General features: G+C 42.6%; 1 protein-coding gene and 1 long non-coding RNA gene across 4 annotated transcripts in view; one reads left to right on the top strand and one right to left on the bottom strand.

The window, feature by feature from the left end:
* VEGFRKDRL (vascular endothelial growth factor receptor kdr-like) overlaps window positions 1-22,366 on the bottom strand; it is a 123,330-nt gene that overhangs the window by 20,261 nt on the left and 80,703 nt on the right. For 2 of the 3 annotated variants that reach the window (XM_015278582.4, XM_015278583.4), the window contains exons 13-24: window positions 18,264-18,557; window positions 16,300-16,446; window positions 14,630-14,755; window positions 14,413-14,519; window positions 12,983-13,118; window positions 11,583-11,687; window positions 9,086-9,202; window positions 6,761-6,849; window positions 5,618-5,783; window positions 4,939-5,036; window positions 3,943-4,065; window positions 3,723-3,834 (exon numbers count right to left, since the gene is read on the bottom strand). In XM_015278582.4, coding sequence (XP_015134068.2) covers window positions 3,723-3,834; window positions 3,943-4,065; window positions 4,939-5,036; window positions 5,618-5,783; window positions 6,761-6,849; window positions 9,086-9,202; window positions 11,583-11,687; window positions 12,983-13,118; window positions 14,413-14,519; window positions 14,630-14,755; window positions 16,300-16,446; window positions 18,264-18,557 — 1,620 coding nt within the window. The remainder of the gene's footprint in view (window positions 1-3,722; window positions 3,835-3,942; window positions 4,066-4,938; window positions 5,037-5,617; window positions 5,784-6,760; window positions 6,850-9,085; window positions 9,203-11,582; window positions 11,688-12,982; window positions 13,119-14,412; window positions 14,520-14,629; window positions 14,756-16,299; window positions 16,447-18,263; window positions 18,558-22,366) is intronic. The other variant, XM_420292.8, reaches the window with a different exon arrangement.
* LOC107052080 overlaps window positions 10,390-22,366 on the top strand; it is a 139,058-nt gene continuing 127,081 nt past the window's right edge. The window contains exon 1 of the long non-coding RNA XR_003074821.3: window positions 10,390-11,743. This is a non-coding gene — a long non-coding RNA (uncharacterized LOC107052080). The remainder of the gene's footprint in view (window positions 11,744-22,366) is intronic.

The following is a 22,366-nucleotide window of genomic DNA, read 5'->3' as shown; positions in this document are numbered from 1 at the left end:
CAGCAAATAGGTTCTGATGGCATTCAAAGTTTGGAGGTGCTTAGCCACGGTACATTCCTTGATGTGCAAGTATCAGATCACAGTGTTAAGAGTGTTCCCTGGAGCTATGTATATTAGGAATAGTCAGGAGTATTGTTTCTGCTTTGCATCCTGATTTTCCTTCCTAATTTTGTCTTTGTTCTGTCATTATGATCATAATAACTTGCTAGTGTAACGTTCAGCTTACATAGCATCACTCACTGGCCGAAGATCTCTAAACATGCTTCCATCAGCTCTCATGATCTCTCTGATTAAGTGAACAGATAGGCGCTACAGCACTGTTTACCCACAGTTAAACTAAGAAAATGGCATGGATAGGTATAGGGTCTGGAAGCACTGATTGTTGTCCAAGCTACTAAACTGCCACTTGTACATCTCCTGACCTATCAATAGCTTGTCTTTGTATTTGTATAGGTTGACTGGGACTGAGACCTTGAAGACAAGGCAGTGGAACTGAGTGAGGAAGGATGGAGAATTCCATTTGATCTGTCACAGAATCATAGAATAGCTCAGGTTGGAAAAGACCTTAAAGATCATCAAGTCCAACCACAACCTAACCATACTACCCTCTAACCCACCACTAAATCATGTCCCTGAGTACTACATCCAAACAGATTTTAAACACATTCAGGGATAGTGACTCAATCACCTCCCTGGGGAGCCTATTCCAGTGCTTAACAACCCTTTCTGTAAAGAAGTTTTTCCTGATATCCAACCTAAACCTCCCCTGCCACAACTTGAGGCCATTTCCCCTCATCCTGTCACCTGTCACCAGTAAGAGACCAACCTCACTCTCTCTGCAATCACCTGTCAGGTATTGGAAGAGAGAAATAAGGTCTCCCCTCAACCTCCTCTTCCCCAGACTAAACAGCCCCAGTTCACTCAGTAAATCAAGTCAAGTAAATCAATTTGAGTTACTTATTCATGGTTACATCACTGATCAAAGCAACTGCAATATGTTGGTGAGACCAAGTACAGGGAATGCAATGGTAAACTGCCTTGAATTATGACTGCAAAATGTTTTGTTAGTTTATATTTTGGCCACTGCTGGCATCTACTAGCTGAAGGCAGTTCAAATCTCAAAAGTAGAGAAATCTCCCTTTCCCACCTCCACTCACCATTATACTTCATCTAGACTACCTCATAATTTGAATATGGGATGCTGAGACAGCTTAGGAGAAATGTAGGCTGAAGCATATGGTGTAAGGTCTAAACATTACGTTTTCCTTAGGGGAAATCTGTTTCAAACTGCTCAAAGAAGTGGCATGCATTTGATATACTAGTACTCTTTTGATCTTGGTTTTATTTTAGTAGGATAATAAGATGCTGATGTTATACAACCAGGCACTACTTGTTTACATGATTACATTTGATTACCTTTTGAAAAGTGCATATTTAAATTCCAAGGGACATTGCCATTCTGTAAATGCCTTCAGGATCTATTAGGAATTGCTGGCACTACCTGACATGAGGTGCGCTGACTCCATTTACATAGTGCAGAGCTCAATGCAAACCCAGCCTCACATTAAAATAAACGGTCTTTCCAGTTCTGATTTCCCTGTATGCCACCAAAACGGACCCAGTCTGCCAGCCTGTCAAGAGGAAGCCTATCATGCTTCATTCAGCTGCTGACCCTGGCAGGACCCATGTCCAAATGAACTCTGCATTTTGCTAGTCAGAAGCTGGTTTTTTTTGGAGGGTGCTAAGTCTGTGGGACCCTGTAAAAAGCAGCAGTTGTAAGTGGGAGCTAAAACATGCCCTGTAGCAGTGACAAATAACTTTCCTTTCCCTGGCTCTCAAATATCTGTAAAACTTTTATATAAGAGAGTTCAATCAGTGACACAAATCCTTAATTAAATATTTATCGTGTGAGCTGCAGATGTGAGTGGTGCCAAACCACAGGCATGCTTGGATGATCTGAATGAAAACCCTCTTAAGAGAAAATGACTTGGTTTTGAGTCTGTGCCATGGATTGAGGAAAGCAGTTTGGATCTACGTCACAGTGAGGGCAGCAGCTCTACGAATGGCAGCCCTTGGAGTAAGCTGGTAGATTTCCCTAAATTCAGAACAGGTCAATCTATTGTCCCAAGTAAGCACCTTCATTAAGAAAAAAGGCTATCTATGCCTTTTTCAGTGAAAAATTTCAATTTTTCAATTTCAGTGAAAAAAATTTAATTTCTGTTAGTCTTTGATATTAAAGGCCAAATGACCCAAAGTCGACATCTGTAAAACACTGTCTTTGCCATTCACCAGTGTGCAATCCATTTGGTTCCTTGGAGATGCACAATGGAGAGGCCACCCCCCTGTGCATGTCTCTGTGTGCTGATGCTGATGCATCTCCTGCAACCCTCTGTTAAAACTGGGGCATTGCCAGCCTTCTGGAACTTCACCTTTCTATGGTGTTTCAAAACACACACAGCATGATCCTGTTACAGAGCCCTGGAAGTGTTACACCAAAGTAACAAACCTGTAAATAAATAGAGCTAGGCTGGGGGAACGCAACACCTGCCACTTGCTTTAACCACTTGAGTGTGAACTTCCTTTTGCAAGCTGATATAAAATAGAGAAAAGTCCAAATCAAAGACTTTGACTGAAATCAGGTTGTGTTCTTTGCAAACAACCCTGAATAAAGTTTGAGTTAGAAACACCTCTGGACTTTGCATCCAGATCTGGACATGGCATCTTGAGCCCAATCATTAATTGCAACTGATCCGTGGACCAAAGATAGTAGGAGATTACAGAGTTTGCTTTCAAATTCAGAAGCTTAAGTTGACAATTCTGCTTGTTTTCTTTTGTCTGCAAATGCTAATCAAAGAAGCCAGAGCTGACATTCCTAAGTTCCCTCAGGAAAACAAGACTTGCTACTCTGTAAAGAGAATTTGAGAACTGCAAAATCCAACTCCCTGTAAGACCGCTTGTCTACATTTCAGGGCTTTAATTACGGGACAGTAACCAGGTCTCAGTGAAGCTGAGACTTCTAATAGCACCAGAAGATTGAATCTATATAAAGAAGAGTATTACCATCCCTTCAAGTATTTTGTGGCTTGCAAATGATATGGCCAGAAATGTATGCATTCTACCTGTTTGTTGCCAAAATGATCTAAGCAGAGCCTAGCACTGGTTCTCATGTCAACCTGATGGCAGCTGTTGCCAGTGCATTTTTCTTACTTAAAATCTTAGTTTTTATGGGGAAGATAATTGACTGAGATAAAATGTGATGTGGCCAAACTCCTCAGGGTTTCCTGGTCTGCCATGAGCAACATCAGACCACTGTGTCAGCAGCAGTGCAATCCTCTGCAACCTCTGGGCTGCATGGTTTCCTGAAGCAGAGAGCTTATGGCAAAATATGGTTTGATGGGGAAACTTCTTCATTGCTCTCAAAGAAATATTTCACTCCTGAGTATTTGAGGCTTGTGTTATCTCTGTGTTCTGTTGGTTACAGTTATTACAAATGTCAAGTCCAAGGTTTTAGATTTGTTTGGTTCCTGCCTCTGCTCCCCCGTATTCACTGCTTTCATGTACTTTGCCAGATGGAGTTCTTGTTGACTATTTTACACCTGATACACACTGTGCAATTGTACTGACTGAAATAGAAGCATGACATCACATCATTATCTTTTGTAAAAAGTTTCTCATAGTAACCATAGAGCCATCAGTTAGGAGAAAAAAAAACACGTTCTTACCTAGAGAAAATATTTCCCATAGCAGAACTCCAAAAGACCAGACATCACTCTGTGTTGTGTAGATCTTATCGAAAATTGCTTCTGGAGCCATCCATTTGAGTGGAAGTCTTGCCTAAGAACGCAAAAGACATAACACATTGCCAGAACTGTTGTTAACAATCTGCTCAAGTCCTAGAAGAATAAAGGCCTGAGATTAGCATTTTAGGTTTTTTCCACTTACATCTCCTTTCCGTACATAGTCGGGGTCTTTGTAAATGTCCCTGGCTAGCCCAAAGTCACAGATCTTCACCACGTTGTTCTCAGAAAGAAGGATGTTCCTTGCTGCCAAATCCCGATGGATGCACTGTGAGGGAATGAAGAGAGGCAACATCAGGAGTTTGCCTGGACAGCGGGTCACGGCTAGGGCTGAAAGCATGAGACCTCCTTTGGAGATGGACAGATAAAGGTGCTTTTGTTGTGAGAAGGTAAAAGAGAGGGAGAAAATAACTTGGGGAACAAACTAAGTATTGCAGTTCATCTTCAGATTTTTTCTGTATGAAATAATGTTCATAGTAATGATGAGACTAAAGGAGTGCTATTTTCCTGTTAATTATTGTTTGGCAAACTTGGGAGAGATCAAAAAGCAGCAGGAGCTACATTTGCAAATGCAGTCCCATGAGCATGTGTGAGAACAGGGTCATTTCACATAGGCAATTGCTGTGCATGTAATTTCTGTGTGTGCTGCCCATGTAGCTTTGTGCTAAGTCCAAGCTCTCGATTTTGTTCATACTTTGGTATGTGTACTTTAATTTATACCTTTAATTTATACAAAAGAAGTCTTACCTCAGGTTACAAACGTACTTTTTTTTCCTATGCCAAAGATGTGTTAGCTTTGCTGACAGTCTCCACCATAACTGACATGCTAAACAAACAGCTGTGTAGTCCCTCTCTGTCACTCAGCAGCACTTTACTGACCACACCAGAAACCCTGCACAGAAACTTCCTGCATTCGCTTGAGTCAGTTCTGTGGATGGCCTTACAGTTTGTAGTCACACCTTCCTATCCCAGAACATGACAGATGCTCCTTCACAGCTCTTTCAGTGCTACTGACTGCTTAACCACTAGAGCTAAGGTGATCTCCAACACTTTACTACAAGCTCAAATAACAGATTACACAGGCTCAAAAGCTATTTGGGTTTCTTCATGTCAGATACGCATGATGTTTTAATGAACTCACTTTTCTGGAGGCTAGAAATTCCATCCCTTTTGCCACTTGGAAGCTGTAACAAATCAGATCCTCCAAAGTCAGTGGCCGCTTGTACAGATCTTCAGCATCTAGGAGAGATCACAGACAGAACAGAACACTACAGCAGCAGTCCAAGAGCTTTTGGGTGCTGGTGTTGCTGTCACACTGATGAACCCAGTCCTGCATCTGAGGATTGTTAGGTTCACAAGCTGTCTAAAATGCTATGACTTCACCAGAATCACAGTTCTGGCTTGGGAATCACTGACCTAGAGCCAGACCAGATGGCTAAAAGAGTTTAATCCAACATTATTCACATCATTTAGCTATGGGTAAAACAATATCTGGGGATAAAAGAGAGGGGAACTATTTATAGTGTGTGAAGAGACTGGGGACAGATTGGCCCTAACAAATCTCCTGGTAAAATGCTGCTGTTACTCCTACACAGCAGGAGCAGCTTTCGTATACATATGCTATTGCAAATTTCTTTTTGTGAGAAAGTTGGAGTGAGGAGCAGGGAGGAGAAGGAATCTGTGGTTCCCGAAGCACATCATGCAGTGTAAGGGCTTGTGAAGTGGGTGACAGTGTATGTGGCACTGACCAAGCAACAGGAAGATAACTAACAGAAAAATCTTCACAATGAAAGATGTGGGATTAGGTGGGTTTCTTTTACCTTCTTCATCCTCTTCGGAGTCACTGTAACTCTTATCTTCAATAAATCCTGAGCTGGCAGAGCTCCCAGTGCTGGCTACACTCTCAAGGCGTCTCTTGATCAGCTCTGTCAAATCGCTGCTGGACTCATCGAGGCTTTTCTCTGCTTGACCAGAGTTCTCCTGGGACTAGAAATGGTATAAAACTGATTTTAGCATTTGAAGATGTCATACCTCGGTATTGAAAGTTATGCAATGGAATGGCATATGGAGAGGAGAAAAGGTCCCCTGGAGATGCACTCAAGCCATATTTGAAAATGATGTTCCCTCACTTCCTATTTATTAATACAGGTCCTCCCACTTTACCCCCATTTACCAATATTGTACCAAGAAAGTTAGGTAGAAGCAGGTTAGATGAGACTAAGGGATGAGCAGAGAGACTGTAATTCTGGAGAGACTTCAGTTCTTGCAGGGCTTGTTGTCAAGAGCCCTGTGGTACTGTTTTCATGATGGGAAAGTAGCCCCATCCTCTCCTCATTGCTGATTCCTGACTTTCTGTGTCTTCCCTTGTATCATAGCCCAATCTGTGCTAACACAAATGTTTGTGTGGATGGACACAACCCTTTGGAAACACAACCATGGTTTGCTTTACTGCAGACCATGTTTGCATGCTGCACAGGCTCTTGGATTGGCATAGAAGGGAGAGCACAGGAGATGGGAACGAGACATGGTGGAGAAGGTGAGCTAGTTTTGATAACTGGGGGCTACCAAACACAAATCCCCGAATTAGGCTTATGTTGTTCAAACCAGTTTTTGTGACCCCCTTGTGCTGGGTAGCGTATCACAAGAAGTTCCCTTTCTGTCTCAAATGCACTACTATTTGGGTATTTCCAACTATTTCTTTAGTAGGCGCAGGGGAAGAAGAGGATGGGAGTGAGGTCCTACAAGGAAGACCATATGCTTTTCTTGCATATGTGAATTGAAGTGTGGTGTGAAAGCAGCCTATATATATCACAGAATCATAGAATCACTCAGGTTGGAAAAGACCTCAAAGATCATAGAGTCCAACCACGAATAAATACCAAAACCCCTGTGTTAATGCAGAAAAATATGAACTTAAGGTCAGTGGTTGTTAGTTCTTTGGCTTATGACTGTCATTCCTTTACCTTGTATGCAATGAAATCTCCTCGTTTTCCTCGTAGATAATTGGACAGATTTCCATATTTGCAATATTCTACTATGACCATTAAAGGACCTAAAAAGACAGTGAAAGTCAAATGAGTTCTAAAGCACTGCAAAGCACTTAATGTTACCTTATCCTCACAAATCCTATTCAAAATAGGCAAATACTATCATTTCTGTTAAATAGGTGAGGAATTTAGGAAACAGAGAAGTGACACTCCAGAAGCACATAATCAACAGTAGATACAGAAAGAAGGAAGTATAACGCTGATTCTTTTCTCCATTCAATGATGAAGATTGGTATTTATTTTGTATTTACAGGCAACATAAAATTCAGAATTATAAAGAGGAATATGCACTCCCCTATGTTATTATGATTGTTTATTCTATTCACAGAATAACAGTGTCCTCTGTCTTTGCAATTGCTTGTTTTGCGTGAGCTGATGCCAGTGGAGGCAATGAAAGTGTGCTGGATCCTTGACAGATCCTACTGACCGGAGCTGTAACCTTCTCAGCACAGTGACTGCACAAGCACAGCCAGCCCCAGGTCAGGGTGGTTCAGCTGCTGAGCACACAGCTTGCCCCAGTTGGAGTGCAGGGGTCTGGCAGAGCAAGGAGATCTTAGGGGGACGTTTCTCTGAAGAACCCAAGGTCAAATGCTCTCATGGATGCCCCAAGCAAATGCGGATTCAAGCACAGCTCTGTAGCTGTGTTAAAATGTTACTGATTTATACATGGCTTTGATACGTTTCCTAGACACGACTTCTCTGTATTTTATTTCTTCACTGTAAAGCATACACTGCACATTAATTCTAAGTGCTTAGCTCCAGATGTGCAGCCAAAGTGTTAAAATTTGTTATTTGTTATATTGCAAAAATAATGTATGTGCATACTTAATATCAGTCTTCATCAGGAGTACCGTTGTATGGTTATATAAAACCTAACAAGGAAGGAAAAAACACCATATTCTGCAATGGCATTTTAATAGTAGCTCCTATCTCAGCATCAGTCTTGAGAGCTCACAGCTATTTTTCTTCAGTCTGCAGTTGCACTGGGAAACTGAGGGGTTCCTAGGAGAAAAAGGTCCTCAGTGGATGGATAATCACAGTACCTGACCAGTTACTGCAGTGTATTTTTCTAGGCAGAACTCTGTGGCTGAAGTAGTTAACAACTACTGACCTCCTAGTGAGGCTGCCATGTTTTAGGCACCTATTTGTTTGGCCACAACTTCTCTACTCACAATCCCAGCTACCTAGCCAAGTAGCTTACATATCTGAATACAAGCTTTTGGGGTTTGCATGCTCTAAGAATCCCTGTGAGCTCCCCATTTCTGGTTCCCAGATTGCAGCAGGCTGCTGGTTGCTGATTGCTCCTTTAGAACTGTGAGGATCTTGCTGGGTGGAAGATTTCTCTCATCCTAACAAATCTACCTTGCTGAAATCTTATTTTCCCCACTTAAATGGACAACTCCATGTTCTTTGGGAAAATGATAGTTTCAGAGTCTCAGATAACAACAGAAGTGTATACCATCTCTCTCACTCTTTCCCTTTCTTTTATTTTACTCTGGTTTCTTTGTCCTTAGCTCTCTTAAATGTCCCTTGAGGATTGTTTTGAAGGTTCATGGTAAGCCGTAAAAGGCATCTTTTAGAGTTGGCACCCTGAAGTTAAAGCACAGCACAGTAAGAGACACAGATGCTTTGTAGGGTAGCATGGGAAGGGAAGGGATGCTTTAGTGACAAAGGTCTAAGATTTATGGGATCTTTTGCTTAAGTCTGCACTTCCCAGTAGATTTTTGCATGATGTACAGCAAGTCATGTCAGCTCAGCCCCTTGGAAGTCCATGCTACTGCTCCATTCAGCTTTGGACTGCCTTTGCCTAGCAGGAGTGAATTGCTTGGGAAGAGGAAGCCTCCAGTACCTCTTAGCCTGGTGCATTCTTCTGACATGGCAGGGAAGAAGAGGGAGAAGAAGGGCACAAGCACCTTTGAAATGATATATGGTGCCCATGTGGAAGACTAAGACACTGAACTGCAATGAAGGATCCCATCTCTCTACAGTTCATACTCTCTTTTGTAAATGAGCTTACAAAGGAGAAAGAAAAAAACAATACAGAAGTGACACCTCTGTCTGGGGAAAAGTTTCAGAAGCCATTCATGTGATGTGGCCATATCTGCAGCAGTACAAGCACTCCTTGTGCTTCCTTTAACAGTGTGTGCATGAGACTTGGGCACTGCATCACAAATACGTTGAAATACCATCGTATCTGAGAAGGGTTCCTTCTCTGCCTCATATTTAGTGAGCACTTCTTACCTCCAGCTTTGGTGCAGGCTCCCAGCAGGTTGACTACATTCAGATGGTGTCCTATGTGGATGAGGATCTTCAGTTCAGACATTAAAGCCTTGCATTCATTAGTAGTTGCACATTCTGCTTAAGATAAACAGGAAAAAACCATCTTTACACAACAGGATATTTTCAACAGGACACAGCAAGATCCTGTTTATACTTGGAAACAAAAGCCACCCAGGTTACTTGCAGTATCTTTGCCTTTCAGACTCAAATAGATAATAATTCAGCTGCTTCATTGTTTCCTGGTGACCTTTATGAAGTGAAATAACACTGTCTTTTGAGTGACCCTTCCTTTCTCTAGAATGGGTTACAGAAGTTACTGTCCTGTAGGAGAACCTGCCTAAATCAGATCCCAGAGAGCCTTTGCAAGAAGTGAATTTTACAAGCTTAGTAAAGGAACAATCATTCTAAGCAACAATAACACACAGAATAACGTGCTTCTCTTTTGGTAGCAGTGATGTGCAGTTTAGCAGTACTTCTTCACAATACCTCCAAATATATTTCTCTGCAGTACTGATCTGAACATCACTCCAATGCAGGTGTTGAAGAAACCCTCCACATCTGCAAGATGAGTTCCAAAAGGTACTGGAGAACATACAGCATTACTAAATCTCAGTCCTGTGAGATCTCATTGACCCAAGAAATATATATTCAAGCCAAGCTGAGGGGACTCTGTGTATGAACCATGACCTCCACATTTCATGAGCACTGGTTAGCCAGCTGTACTGTACTTCCATTCTCTTTTGCTGCCAATGTTAAGAAAGACATTCTCAATCCTGAATGCTCCTCAGATGCTGACCTGTTTCCTATACCTTCCTTCCAAAACTGTCATGGTCAAAAGAAAAAGGGGCTGCATCCTGTTTCCTCTATTTTTGACTTAGCAAAATCATGTAAGGTTTAAAAATGAAACAAATAGTTATGTAACAGATCACTTGGTTTAACAGCTATAACTTCTTTATCTGTTGGTAGAACTCCCATAAACAAATTTTCACCAAACTGTGTGTCATAAAGAAGGAGTTATTCCAAGCCAAAGGTTTCTTCAGTCACTGCTGTCACAGATGTGTGTGTGGGTGGCACCTCTCCTGAGTTATACTAGCATCAGCCAGAACACACGCCTGGCAAAAGCTAAACAAAGCAGCCTCTGAAATGCTTCAGATAATCTAGCACATTAACATGTAACCTTCAAACCAGAACAGACACTAGTCAGCTTCAAGGAAATGACAGATACACTACAATGACAGTAATGCAAACATCTCCAGAGCCTCTTTTTTTTTTTTTTTTTTTTTTCCCCTGAAAGGACTGATTAAGCTAGAGAATCTAGTTTATTCAGAAACATGATGAATTATGAGCATGTTAGTTTGGGGAACACCAGGTTAGAGCTGGCTGACCCCTCTAGGGGAGAAAAAGGTAAAATTAGATAGACAAACTCAGTTTTTGCTGAATAAGTGTGGGCAGGGTGGAGCTGACATGAGGATCAGCTGGGAAGCACAGCATGGAAGTGAATGAAAGCCCAGAGCTATCTAGGGCAGTAAGTTTTGGATGGAGTGTGGCTAGATCAGTGGTTTCTAGGATACATCAGGGATGGGTGTGGAACAGAGGAAATGAGAACGAAAGATGATGATCTGAAGATCTACTAAGTAATGCAGAGAAGGGAGACTGAGTTTGGAGGATGTCCAGAGAGGTAATAAACTGATGAGTTTGGCACTTGAGAGAGATGGGAAGTAGCAGAGCATCAGAAGCAGCTAGCAACAGAAACCAAATGCTGTGATGGAAGAGAATTTCCCAGTTCATGGCATTGCAGAAGTTAATACAGTCATGCAGCAGCAATGTGGAGCAATGTGGGCTGTGCAAAGCTATCCAATGAGCATTGACTGCACTTTTGAAAAAATCCTACATGAGCAGCTAAAAAGCTGAAGCTCAAGAAGCCAATGTGCTGGCTGATGCATTTATTCATAAGTTGTCTGCAGAGCTTTATATGTAAATTTAACACAAAAGAATAGTCTCCAAGTTCATCCACTCCTCATTGCTGAATGGTAAAAGCTTTCCTTAATTTCTATAATAGCAAGCAAGTTGTCTCTAATTTACTCTCTTGGCACTGCTTTTTCTCAACCCCCTGAACCGTTGTGCATCTGAAAGGGCTGTGATCGAAGGCTTAGATCCAATTCCAGACTATCTAGTGTAATTACATTCTGTAATCTGTTTCCCTTCTAACCTCACAGACCTGTAAGCTGCTGTTTTCCTCCTCTAGGGATACCAGACTCAATCAGCAGCACAGCATGGAGCCCGCTTGTCATTTCCTACACGTTAACATCCATTCTGTAAGGACTAATTGCTCCCATATGGCAAACCCACTCCCTTCTGAACACAATGAACTTGAGACTTGTTTGGAGCTGAGAACTGGAAACCTTATTGCCCACATGTTCCCTGAGGAGTCTCCTGAGTATCTCAGAGGGATATGTACCTTTAAGCATTTTTACGGCAACTGTTTTGCAGGTTGAAGATTTATCAATGCCAAAAGCAGATGCTTCCACCACCTTCCCAAAAGCACCGTGACCCAGTGTTTTACCTAGAGAAGCAAGAGTCAAGAATGAGCCAAAGGGGGCTTTAAACAGTCTGCATCAGGTAAGAGGGAATCATGCATTCTCAGCTGTGCAAGAAATACAAGGCTCCAGCACCCAGGCACAACGTAGACTGACAGTCGACAGAAGCCTGTATCACATATTTGCAGTATATGGATATAAACAGTATGATTTATATCCATATGACTTTAATGCAATACAGAATGTGATAGAACAGAGTAGAATAAATAAATCTGGATTCAGCTGAAGGCAAGGCTGAATACATATATATATGGCTTAAGGGTAAAAACAGTATATCCTCAAGCCCTGGAAAATCAGGTTAAATGTGGAATTGTGGAACCCTGCTCTCTCATGAATCACAGTCATGGAGATGGCCTGCTAAGGTACTCAGACAGCCAGAACCCTTTGACCCTTTAGTTATTGACTTTTACTTGAAGTAAAAACTACATTAAATGGAATTTCAGGTGATCATCTTTCATAGCTTCACTTTCATTTGAATTTTCAGGCCCATACCACCTAGTGTGCTCTGAGGGCTCTGACACGTAATGCAGTAGGGTACACTGGGCATTGTGGTATGGCTCTTTCATTCTGCCAGTTTGAGCCCATGTCCCACCACCTTCTCATTTTCGTTGTTTTGTTTTGTTTGGTCTGTCCTCCCCTTTCTTCTCCATTATCCAGCTTAATCACCAATCACACACACATGCACATATATTCCCTGCACTCATTGTTGCACACAGATGTTGCTGTTTCTCTAAGCAAACACAGCCTGCTTTTTACATTTCTTTGCTCTATCATCCATTGAGTTGAGTTCAGTTAAATTTGGTTTGTCTTTCTTGATTGTTCTTCACAGCTCAAAGCCAACTTTGAGTGGTTGATAAATAATTGAGTTTTTGATGGATAGATTTCTTCAAAATAAAAATTCACTGTAAGACTGTAACATTCCAGATTCACCTCTCTTTCCCTGGTCCTCTATAGGAGGGAAGCCACGCTTCTTACAGGCACAGTATCTGCAGGTACCTTCTTTCCCCTGTTAAGAGTTTGGTTTCACTTCTCCAAGGAAGAGTAAGAGGTGATAACTGTTTTGAGAGACAACATCTTTGCTCTTCTTACCAAACTCCTTGTCTCACCTTGATTAAGGATGACTGAATTCTGTGACTTGGTGCCAATTCTCACCAAAGGATGGGAGTATGCCAGCCCTAAATGGTAGGCTGATTCTTGGATTGTACAACAGATCCACTGAGAAACCATCATTCTTTGTAAAAATAATCACTAAACCACTCACCCAGCCGCAGTCTGTCTCTTGGGAACTCCCATTTACTGCTGTCATAGGGAAGACGGTCACACTGCTCATCAAGAGGCATTTCCTCTGGATCCATTATAATTGACAGGTACCCTGTTTTAATATCTGTGGCATCAGGCTAAAAAATTGGAAAAAATTATTCAGTGTTTACTTTGCAATTCTAATGGGAGAGAGCTGTCATTTATAAGATGAAAAACAAGCTGGGGAGTTCCCTGTATTGCAGTCTTAGCTCTGAAATTTAATCCGAACCATAAATGCATCCCTTCAGTTTCTTGCCTCTCCTTTCTTCTTATCTGGGAAATAAATGTTTAGGAACATCTGTCACTCATCGTGTTGGGCAGTCTTGGATTAATGGTGATAAACACTCTGAGGACACAGAATCTATCATTGTCTTCTGGCTGTATCTATTAAAGGGAATCAGTGCTTTTCTCTGTGATCTCCACGAACTGCACTTGCTGGTGGCCTGCAGAGCATGTTCTGCTCCATTTTCAGTTTAGCAACATTTTGTTTTGCAGACTTGACTCTGCACAGCTATCTGTTTTGTAGCTGTTGCTTTAGTCAGAATTTTAATTGAATATTTGATTAAATTAATTAATTTTTAATTTAAAGTTATTTGAGATCTGGTGAATATAGTTACTCTTAATGCTGCTCAGTGAGAAATGGTGATTTGGTAGAACCTGTGAGCAGATTCACGTGGGTGTAATATATAATAGCAAATTTACTGTTCTCCACAGTATTTGGGACAAGGAGCAAAAACATGAATTTAATCACTGTATTTGTGGTAAGAGTGGAAATTTTATTCAAGTATCAGGTATCAGCACTAGGACTGTATTTGGGTGAGCTTCAGAGCAGAGATCCGCGGTTGGCGTTCTGTTTATGATTTGTTGTAGGAGAAACAGAGTAAAATTCCTTGAAACTTTACTGAAACTCTAGTTTTCTGAGTCACAAAGGGAGGTAAAAGAATACCAAAGCATGGAGATAAAATAAGCTCTGTGGTTTGGGCTCATTTCTAGAGTAAACATGCTGGAATTTTTCTTTGAACAGTGGTCCCTTCATAATCTGTGTTTCAGAGAAATCTTATTGGACAGCTGTTGAAATCAAGCCCTCATTTTAGGGGATTTAATGTTTTGTTTTCAAATCTTGCAAGGCAGTTTGGCACATAAAAAAGAAGTAGCCTGATTTTATGATACCGTGGAAGTGGGTAGAAATCTCACAAGTACAAGTGATCTTTTGGGAAGGCAGGGGACTGTCATCAGAAATCTTGGACTTAAATTTTATAGGGATATTTGACACAATTTTTCTACTATCTGTCCCAAACTTTCACACTGGCTTGACTTCATCCCTAAATGCTGATGCTATGCATAAAAGGGGTCCAATCTCAGCGCCTTTGTGCAGTATGTAAGCTCTCTTACTTTTCTCAGTTTCCGAATGAAAAGGGTCAGAAGGAGCCAGAAGAGGGTAGCTGCTAGACCAGTGCAGACCAAAATGATAACTTCGATGTTGGATTTCTCCTCAGAACCTGGGGGTTAAACGTACAACCAGATTTTAAATATAGCCAAAGCCCATGACTGATCAGTAGTTCTCATCAGTGCAGCACAATGTATGTGTTCTACCTTAGTTAAACCTCACCTTGTATTTTAATGAAGGCTGATGTACTGTCTTGGCCCATGTCATTGGTCGCTTTGCATTCATAGAGCCCTTCATCATCCTTCTTCACTCTCTCGATGACCAGGGTATTATTCTCCATGGAAATTCCTGCAGTGAGGAATCTAGATGAATTTTATTACAATAATCTACCTTCCTCCAAACGCTTTTAGGAGGCAGAGCAGTGAAGATGAGCTCCCATCCATGCCTATGCTGGTGTTAGGAGTCATTTTAAGGCCATGCGCCTCACCATGGTTGGCGATGACCTGACACCAGTTTAGACTGCTTGGGCATCACTTATCCTGCAGTGAAAGCAGCTGTTAATTTATTACGAGTAGACAGAGCCTGACAAAACTTTTATGGAATTTAGTGAAGTGGTGAAAAGGTACGTTTTCTGAGAGCAACATTATACACTGAAAGAAAAGGGAACTCAAAGAAACTACTGGAGAAAGGCAGCATCTCAGAGGCCATGGGAAGTGGTGGGAGTTCTACCATGTGAACATGGTCATCAGGTTGTATGCTTCCCTGGAAAAATCCTGGCTTCACAGACAAGGAGCTAGTGGTGGGTTGCCAAGAGAGACGTGACCTAAGGATGACCTATGTGAGGCTTCTCCACATTTAATTTTCCTGATTTTGTGGTAAAAAACTGAGATCTTATCTGTTTCACTAGGGATGTGTTTGGGGCAGAAACAGGGAAGCATGCTGAGCTCTGAATCCAATAGGAAAGGGCATTTTGCACTGCAGGGTGTTCTGCCCATGAATCCTGTCATTGTTAACAAGAGTAGCACATAATTTACCACGTGCCCTGCTGAAATATTTACCCCGAGGTGTTTTTTTCCAAATATTTTATTTATGTTTCCATTGGTTGGATGTTACATGCTTGTCCCTCTAGAATTATTTATAAAATTTCAGTAGCTATAAAGAGTTTCTGCTCAGAACACTCTAATCTGAATTATGTATGATCCTAGATTTCCTACCTAGTTGCAAAATTAAAGTTACAGGACTAGCTACTGACATGGGTTCCTTCATGACTTGGAAGACATCTCAGGACAGAGAGATGAGGAGTTCCAGGTGCAGGTGAAGGAGCCCTGCCCTGTGCTCACAACAGCTGCTGCACCATTCTCCTTTCTGTGTTGTGAGAGATAAAGAACAGATGAGTGATACTATGGCAGGCCTTGGCCTGGCTACTGGGTATAATTGCTACAGTTCATGGCAGTGTGCTGTGACCAGCACCAGGGACATGTGGCAGTTCAGGCCTGTGTTCTCAGAGCCTGAGTTACAGTTTTGTGCACAAACTGTTGCCTAGCACAAGCAGACTGAGCAGTAGCACACCGTACTCCTCAATCTCACTAAAGCTACGCTAATGTCCGCAGATTGGTTAGCTGACTGCAGATGCTGCTGCACACAGGAGGAAAGCTGCATGAACAGGCAGCGAATTGCAGCCAGTTGACAGCTCAGACCTTGAAGTCCAAGGCAGAGACTTCTGCAGGGGTCCAACATACTTGGATTTGTGCTCATGTTTCCTTAGGTCATGTCTAGTATCCCCACTCAGCCATGCTGGCAGTAGCCATGGGGCTGCAAGTCCCTGCTTGTGGCAATCCCACAGTGCCATTCATCACCACGAGTTAGAGCAGTGCTGTAGCAAGTGTGCTCACCTGATGCTGCTGAGATGGGGTAGCCATCCTTGCTCCACGTAACCTGCGGCTCTGGTGTTCCACTGACTCTGCACTCCAGAATGATCTTGCCACTGATATTAACCTCCAGATCTGTCAGATTCTGTAGGATGTACGGGGCTGCCTTTGCTGCAGTCACAAAGGAAAACAATATGCAGTAAGATTCCAGGAGGCATCTCCTACACCTTGTCCCCCTGGGTCAGCTGCAGAGATTGGGTAGCAAAACTCCCCCAAACGATCATGGGAGGAGCTCATCTGGCTTATTTTCAACCATAGATTCAGCTCAACCTGGAACCTCCTTAAGTTTCTCATCCTTCCTCCAGGAAGCAGAGCCCAGAGAGTGGGCAGAGCAAGGGCAGAGTAGGTGCAAAGTAAGAAGGGAGGCAGCAAAGAGGGATCCATTCTAAGGATTTTGTTTCCACCATGAGAGGGGTTATCTGCTTACTGCAAAGCGTGTTAACCTCCACTTTACAGAATAGAATACATTATGTTCACTTAAAAAAGATATGGGAAAGTAATTGACTAAAATCTCTAGCATAAAAAAAAACGCATATTTTTTTGTCAGTAAGGAGTAGCTGATGGGCGTTGATACATTAAAAAAAAACTATTTGAAAGCTGGTTTCTGTAGGAGAAGGAGGGCTGGTTTGGAGAGGTGTTTGCGTGTACATTCTTGAGAAAAACTGCATCTCTGACACGTGCCAGACAAACAGCAGACCCCAGCAGTTCTCACAAGGCTGTGATTAAGACTGCAGTTCTCCCATGGCTGTATTCCCAGTATAACTGTGTTTTTCTCGTAGCCATCGTGTGTAGGTGTCTGCGTAGGTGGAAATTTGACTAAATGAATAAAATATCTGCCAGAGAAGAGAGCAGTGCATCGCCTGAATGCAGAGGGATCCTGGTGCCCCATGGCAGGTGATGCTGGCAGGTGGCTCTGGACAAGGCAGATGCCAGCATGCTGCCATATGGTGTGGGATCCCTTCTCTGCTCCTCGTGGTGGGATGGGGCAGTGCTCATGCCCTGTTGTAAGCAGGAGTGCAGCACAGCCTGATTCGTGCCTAGTGACAAGTGCTCATGGCCACAGAGCTGCCCCTTTGGTGTCTCATCACTCATTAATGTGAGTGGAGAAGCCAGTTTAGAAATCACTAACTCTGTTCTAAAGCACTCTGCTTGCTATGCCCTTGCTTGCTGCCATTTATTTCAGTTCTGCTCTATTGCAATATTCTAGAATATTCTATCTTCACTAGAAGCATGAGGCACTTTCTCAGCAGCACTTGTTCTGTAAGAAGGTTTTGAGTTGATTCCTCTTCTTTATTATGAAGCTGAAAAAACTTCACTCATTTTAGTGAGTTTCTGTGTGGTGCTGGAGGAAGTGTCTCGTCCTTTACAGCCAGAGCAATGAAACATGGCTCTGGGATATGCAATACTATTATCTTCATGGAAATTAAAGAGATGGGGATTTGAGTGCATGTAAGAAAATACATTACAATTAAGTGCATCCCGGGTACCCGGAACAAGTGGTACACATCCCTAGTTTGTACACCTGACCAGACACACCTGTGGTTACACCAGGTGTCTGTGCCATCCCAGCAGCCCCCCCAAAACCCCCCAGACCTGGGGTGGCGGTTCCAACAGATAGAGCTGTGCTGCTGCTAATATGGTGGGAATGTCTTTATTCCTCAGTCAGGACTAAACTTGTACCCAGCAGGGAGACGGAGATAAAGGCTGCTGAAATCACCTTTCTGAGTAAGGGGAACATTTTATACAAAACCAGTAATGACTAGATGAATCACATGCATGCTAGGAGTCAAATCTCACACAATAATGTGAAAAACTACAAAGTGTGCATTAGGGCTGTTCCTAGGAAATGCTGCCCACCTTGTGCTTTGAGGGACACTGGAGAGAGCCCAGTGTTTCTGCTTCCCCAGCAGCAGGACAATACCACCCACCTCTGATAAGGAGCCGTGTGTGCTGCTCCAGCGTGTCGCTGCCGTTGTGCTGGTGCTGGGCACGGCACTTGTAGAGGCCGCTGTGCTCTTCTGTGACGTTTGCAATGATCAGGGTCAGGGAAATGGAGTAGGCGTCAGCGCTCCGAGTTAGAGAGCTGCCATGAGCTGCCCCCAGGGAGGGGTAGGACCAGGCCAGGTTGCTGTAGATGTACCTGGAGGCCCGGCAGGTCAGCTGGGCAGTGCTCCCTGCAATGGCTGTGACTTGTGGGGCTGTCTGCAGCCCTGATGGCACGTCTGCAGGAAAAGAAAACATCTGCCATCAAGTTGCAATTGAGAATGACTTTGGGTGCCCATTTGCAACTTGATGATCGGATTTCAGTGAGCAGCCCCAATGGAATGAGCCACTTTAATGAGATCTGCATTTGCTTGTGCAAAGAGGCATTACATTTTCAAGTAATTAATTGAAAGTTTATATATAGAAGTAGTTAATGAACTAAGAGAGTTTAATCAAGAGACTCTGCTATCCAGGTAGATAAATGTGTTCATGACATCCTCTCTTTATATCTGCTATCAGTGCTTGAAAGTGCAATTGCATTAGAGTAAAGAAACCTCTTCCCATTTCTCTCAAGTAACACTCTCTTTCTTCACCACCGAACAATCTTCCCAATTCTCTCTTCTTTCATATGGATATTTACTTGATCTGTGGATGGATGAACTGGTCTAATGATGTACAAGTCCTTGAGGCTTTAATGGTTAGCACAGCAATACTTTGATGCAGATTCCAACCTATCCACAAATGAATAAGCAGTTTCTTGCAATATTTTTAGTAACATTTCATTTCAGAAAAAAATCAATTTTCCTGAATTGCCTAACTGAATCCATTTGAAGACAAGAAAAAATGTTTCTGAGTAGAATGCCAGAATCTGGCCTACAGACAGTTCCTATCACACCATTAGCTGCCAGAGACCTGCAGTTAAATTGTGTCTGCAAAATATTCTTTGCTCATTTTATTCTGTTAGTTTCTATGCACCCAAAATACTTGAATGAAAGTGCATGGATAACCACAGTGGCCTGGGATTGTTATTCTGTCCATTAGGTCAGGATTCAGAAGCAGCTGAAATGGAAAGATGGGAAGAATCCTTTAAAAATGTCACCTGGCATAGTACTGGGGTGGGACACCTTGGGAACACTAGTTCAGGTTTACCTGCTGAACACTTGCTTGCAATAAATCTAATAGACTGTTGCTTTACTACTGAGCTGTTAATAAGATGCTTTCTCCAGTGGATGGCACTCAGAGGGGGACATCAGTTAAAGAGGAGCAAGGATGCGTCACATTTGCAGTCTGACAAATTCCACATGGGAGCTGGCATTTGGCCAGGGACTCACACTGCAAACCCTTGCAAAAAGCTCTGTTGAATCTATAGTTGAGCATAAATAGCAAGGAGGTTGTAATAACTGATCTGCGTTATAATACACAGTATATTCTATGAAATACAGAGCCCTGAAGGAGCTTTCAGATACGATTAAAAAATCTTCTTCACAAGTCATCTGGAATATAACCAATCACCTTCATGATTTTTAAAGACTGGCTCCAGAAATATTCTACAAAAATTCCATAAAAGAGAAGAGACCCCTCAGGCCACAGCTGTGGAAATTATTTTCCCTTTCTTTTGCTGAAATTTCAGCTTACTGTATGCAGTTTTTTGTTAGGCTCAATTGCTCCCTTTCTTAGTGCTAGCTGCACGCTCAAGCTGACTTGTGTAACACATCCATCCCCACATCTGATGTCCTGTGTTCCTCCATGTCAACATGATGCTTATCAACAAGGGGGAAAGTCTGAGGTGAACAGAAATTCTCCAAGCAGGAAAAATTAAGGTCCAGTGAAAACAGTGGGATGTGGCATGAGCAGCATCCCTCTGGTATTCATCAAACCAAAACAGAGAAAGTGTCCTCTTTACCTGACTTTTTCTTACTTTCTTTTCTCAGTGTTTTTTATTATCTCCTGTGAAAGTTGGAGAGCTGAACCAGATGGGTTTTTGGTTAGACTTGGTCCTTAGGTAAGCCCCATGGTCTGGGATCCTCTCCAGCCTGAATTATCTTTAGAGTTGGATCCCAGAGAAAGCATGCATGGATTCTAGGTAAAGTGGTGAACCTGGAGCTTGGACATGCTACCCAGAGTAAAACACTGTGAAGCCCTGCAAGCCTGCAAGGCAGACAAAACCCTGTCCCAAAGTGGTTTGGATGACAGCCCTTTTTGCCCTTTCCTCTGCCCCTCAGACAGGATCTTCTTCAGGAGCACTAATTCTCCAAATTCATAGCCCCATTTGTTTTGCAGGGTGTTACCATGTGTGGCTGTAGGAAAAGTCCACCAGGAGTACTGCATTTCTTGTGCAGGCATTGCCCTGGGCATGGCAGTGCCAGTGCAGTCTTGTCCCCAGAGATCTCTGGCACTTCAGTGCAAATTCTCATTCCCAAGCTGAAATAGTGAAGGGTGCTCAACAGTGTCACTTTCCTGCTGAACCTCACTAGTGCAGGCTTTTTTCCTGCCAACTTAACATTCTGGGGGCAGTGGAAGCACTTGTTTTTCTTGTCATTTCTCCTATGGACATTTTTTATTTAGCATTTTGAATATTTTGAGCTGGAAGTTGTGCTATTCTCTTCCATCTTGTTAGCCTTTCAAGAAGCTCATTCAGCTCCAATAGAATATTCACTGATTTTCATTACAGTGGAAGGAAAAAGGGAAAAAAAGTTTCTCTTGCCCTCCTCTCCCTGTTCTTCCCTTCCCTGGGCTGTCTGGGAGCGGCTGCAGCGCTGGGAGCACGCTGTAAGGCAGTTCCCCTCTTGCACTGCTTTGCTTACACGATCTTGAACCTGAGTAGTGGTTGACATCCTCTCTCTGAACAGATACAGTGTTTTGTAAGACTCCCAATAAGACGACTGAAAGAATGCTCTGTGGGGCCTTTTCTCTTTTATCAGCAGTAACCACACATTTGTCTTTCACGTTGTGTTACAGTGTAGTAGCCGTGAATTTCACTCTCAACTGCGTGGGATTCCATGACAAAATAGGGAAATGAGCCATTGGGAGAAGGTAAAAAGTCGGCATAAATCAAAAGAAGGTCTGGCTCCGTTTCTATTTACAAGGAATTAATTGGTTTTAATTTCCTGCACTTTGCACAATAATCAGTGTAATTCAAAACTCCTGCTCCTTCCCAAATTCCATCCCTGTGCCTGTCAGAGCAGAGGGGGCTCCGCCAGGCTCATTCATGTAGGGAGAGTGAGAAATAGGAGGGGAGAGCCCTGCCATCCGAAGCAGTACAGAGCTTTTCCTAAATCCTGTAAGCACGTCGGGAGTAAACAAAGTGAGAGTGGCAGCTGCAGAAAGGCCCAGTTCTTTCATTGGCCCAATATCTGATAGCAGATTTTTATCTCATGTCTGTAATACACTGTTTTCTTTCTGGTAGAAATTTTTCATTCAATTTTCTTCTGAGCTGTTTCTGCAATCAGATATGGGTTGAAAAAGGACTTTTGTTATTATTTGTTATTCTTAGCATAATTCATTTATAGTCTAAGAACATTTGGAGGTTTAGTATGGGTGGGATCCTGTTGTGTTGCATTTAGCACAATCACTCAAGAGAGAGAATCTGATTTACTGTGGAGCTACAGTAATACATAGCTGCTCTTTCCAAGGTGCAGAGCAGACAATTGGAAGCGTGGTCACTGGGTGATATGGTTTCACATCTCCTTGGCCCCCTATATGGCTAGGTTTCAGCATGATCTCCAAACTCTGATGACCTTTCACTGAAACAAATTTTACTGCCAAAGAAAATGAGTTAAAAATAGATTCCAGTGCTGTTTGTGGTGTCTGTGGGAGTTTTTGAGGGGTCTCTGCAGTGGAAGAACAAAATGGCTGCTGAAGTGATTCCATTAGGGTAAATACACTTCTGCGGAATGAACACTGAGGTGCAAGCACCTGGCTGAAGACATTTCCCCACCAAGCAGGTGCAGCCTGGGCAACATCTGATTGAGCTTACCCGTAACTCTGAGCCACATCCCAACAAAGCACTTCAACCCTGACCTATGGAACAAGTTTTTTTTTTGCAGAA

The sequence above is a fragment of the Gallus gallus genome, chromosome 4 (genome assembly GCF_016699485.2).
Source record: "Gallus gallus isolate bGalGal1 chromosome 4, bGalGal1.mat.broiler.GRCg7b, whole genome shotgun sequence".
In the NCBI taxonomy this organism is placed as follows: Eukaryota; Metazoa; Chordata; class Aves; order Galliformes; family Phasianidae; genus Gallus; species Gallus gallus.
The sequence above is the reverse complement of the archived record's forward strand: the minus strand, read 5'-3'. Positions and strand labels throughout refer to the sequence as shown.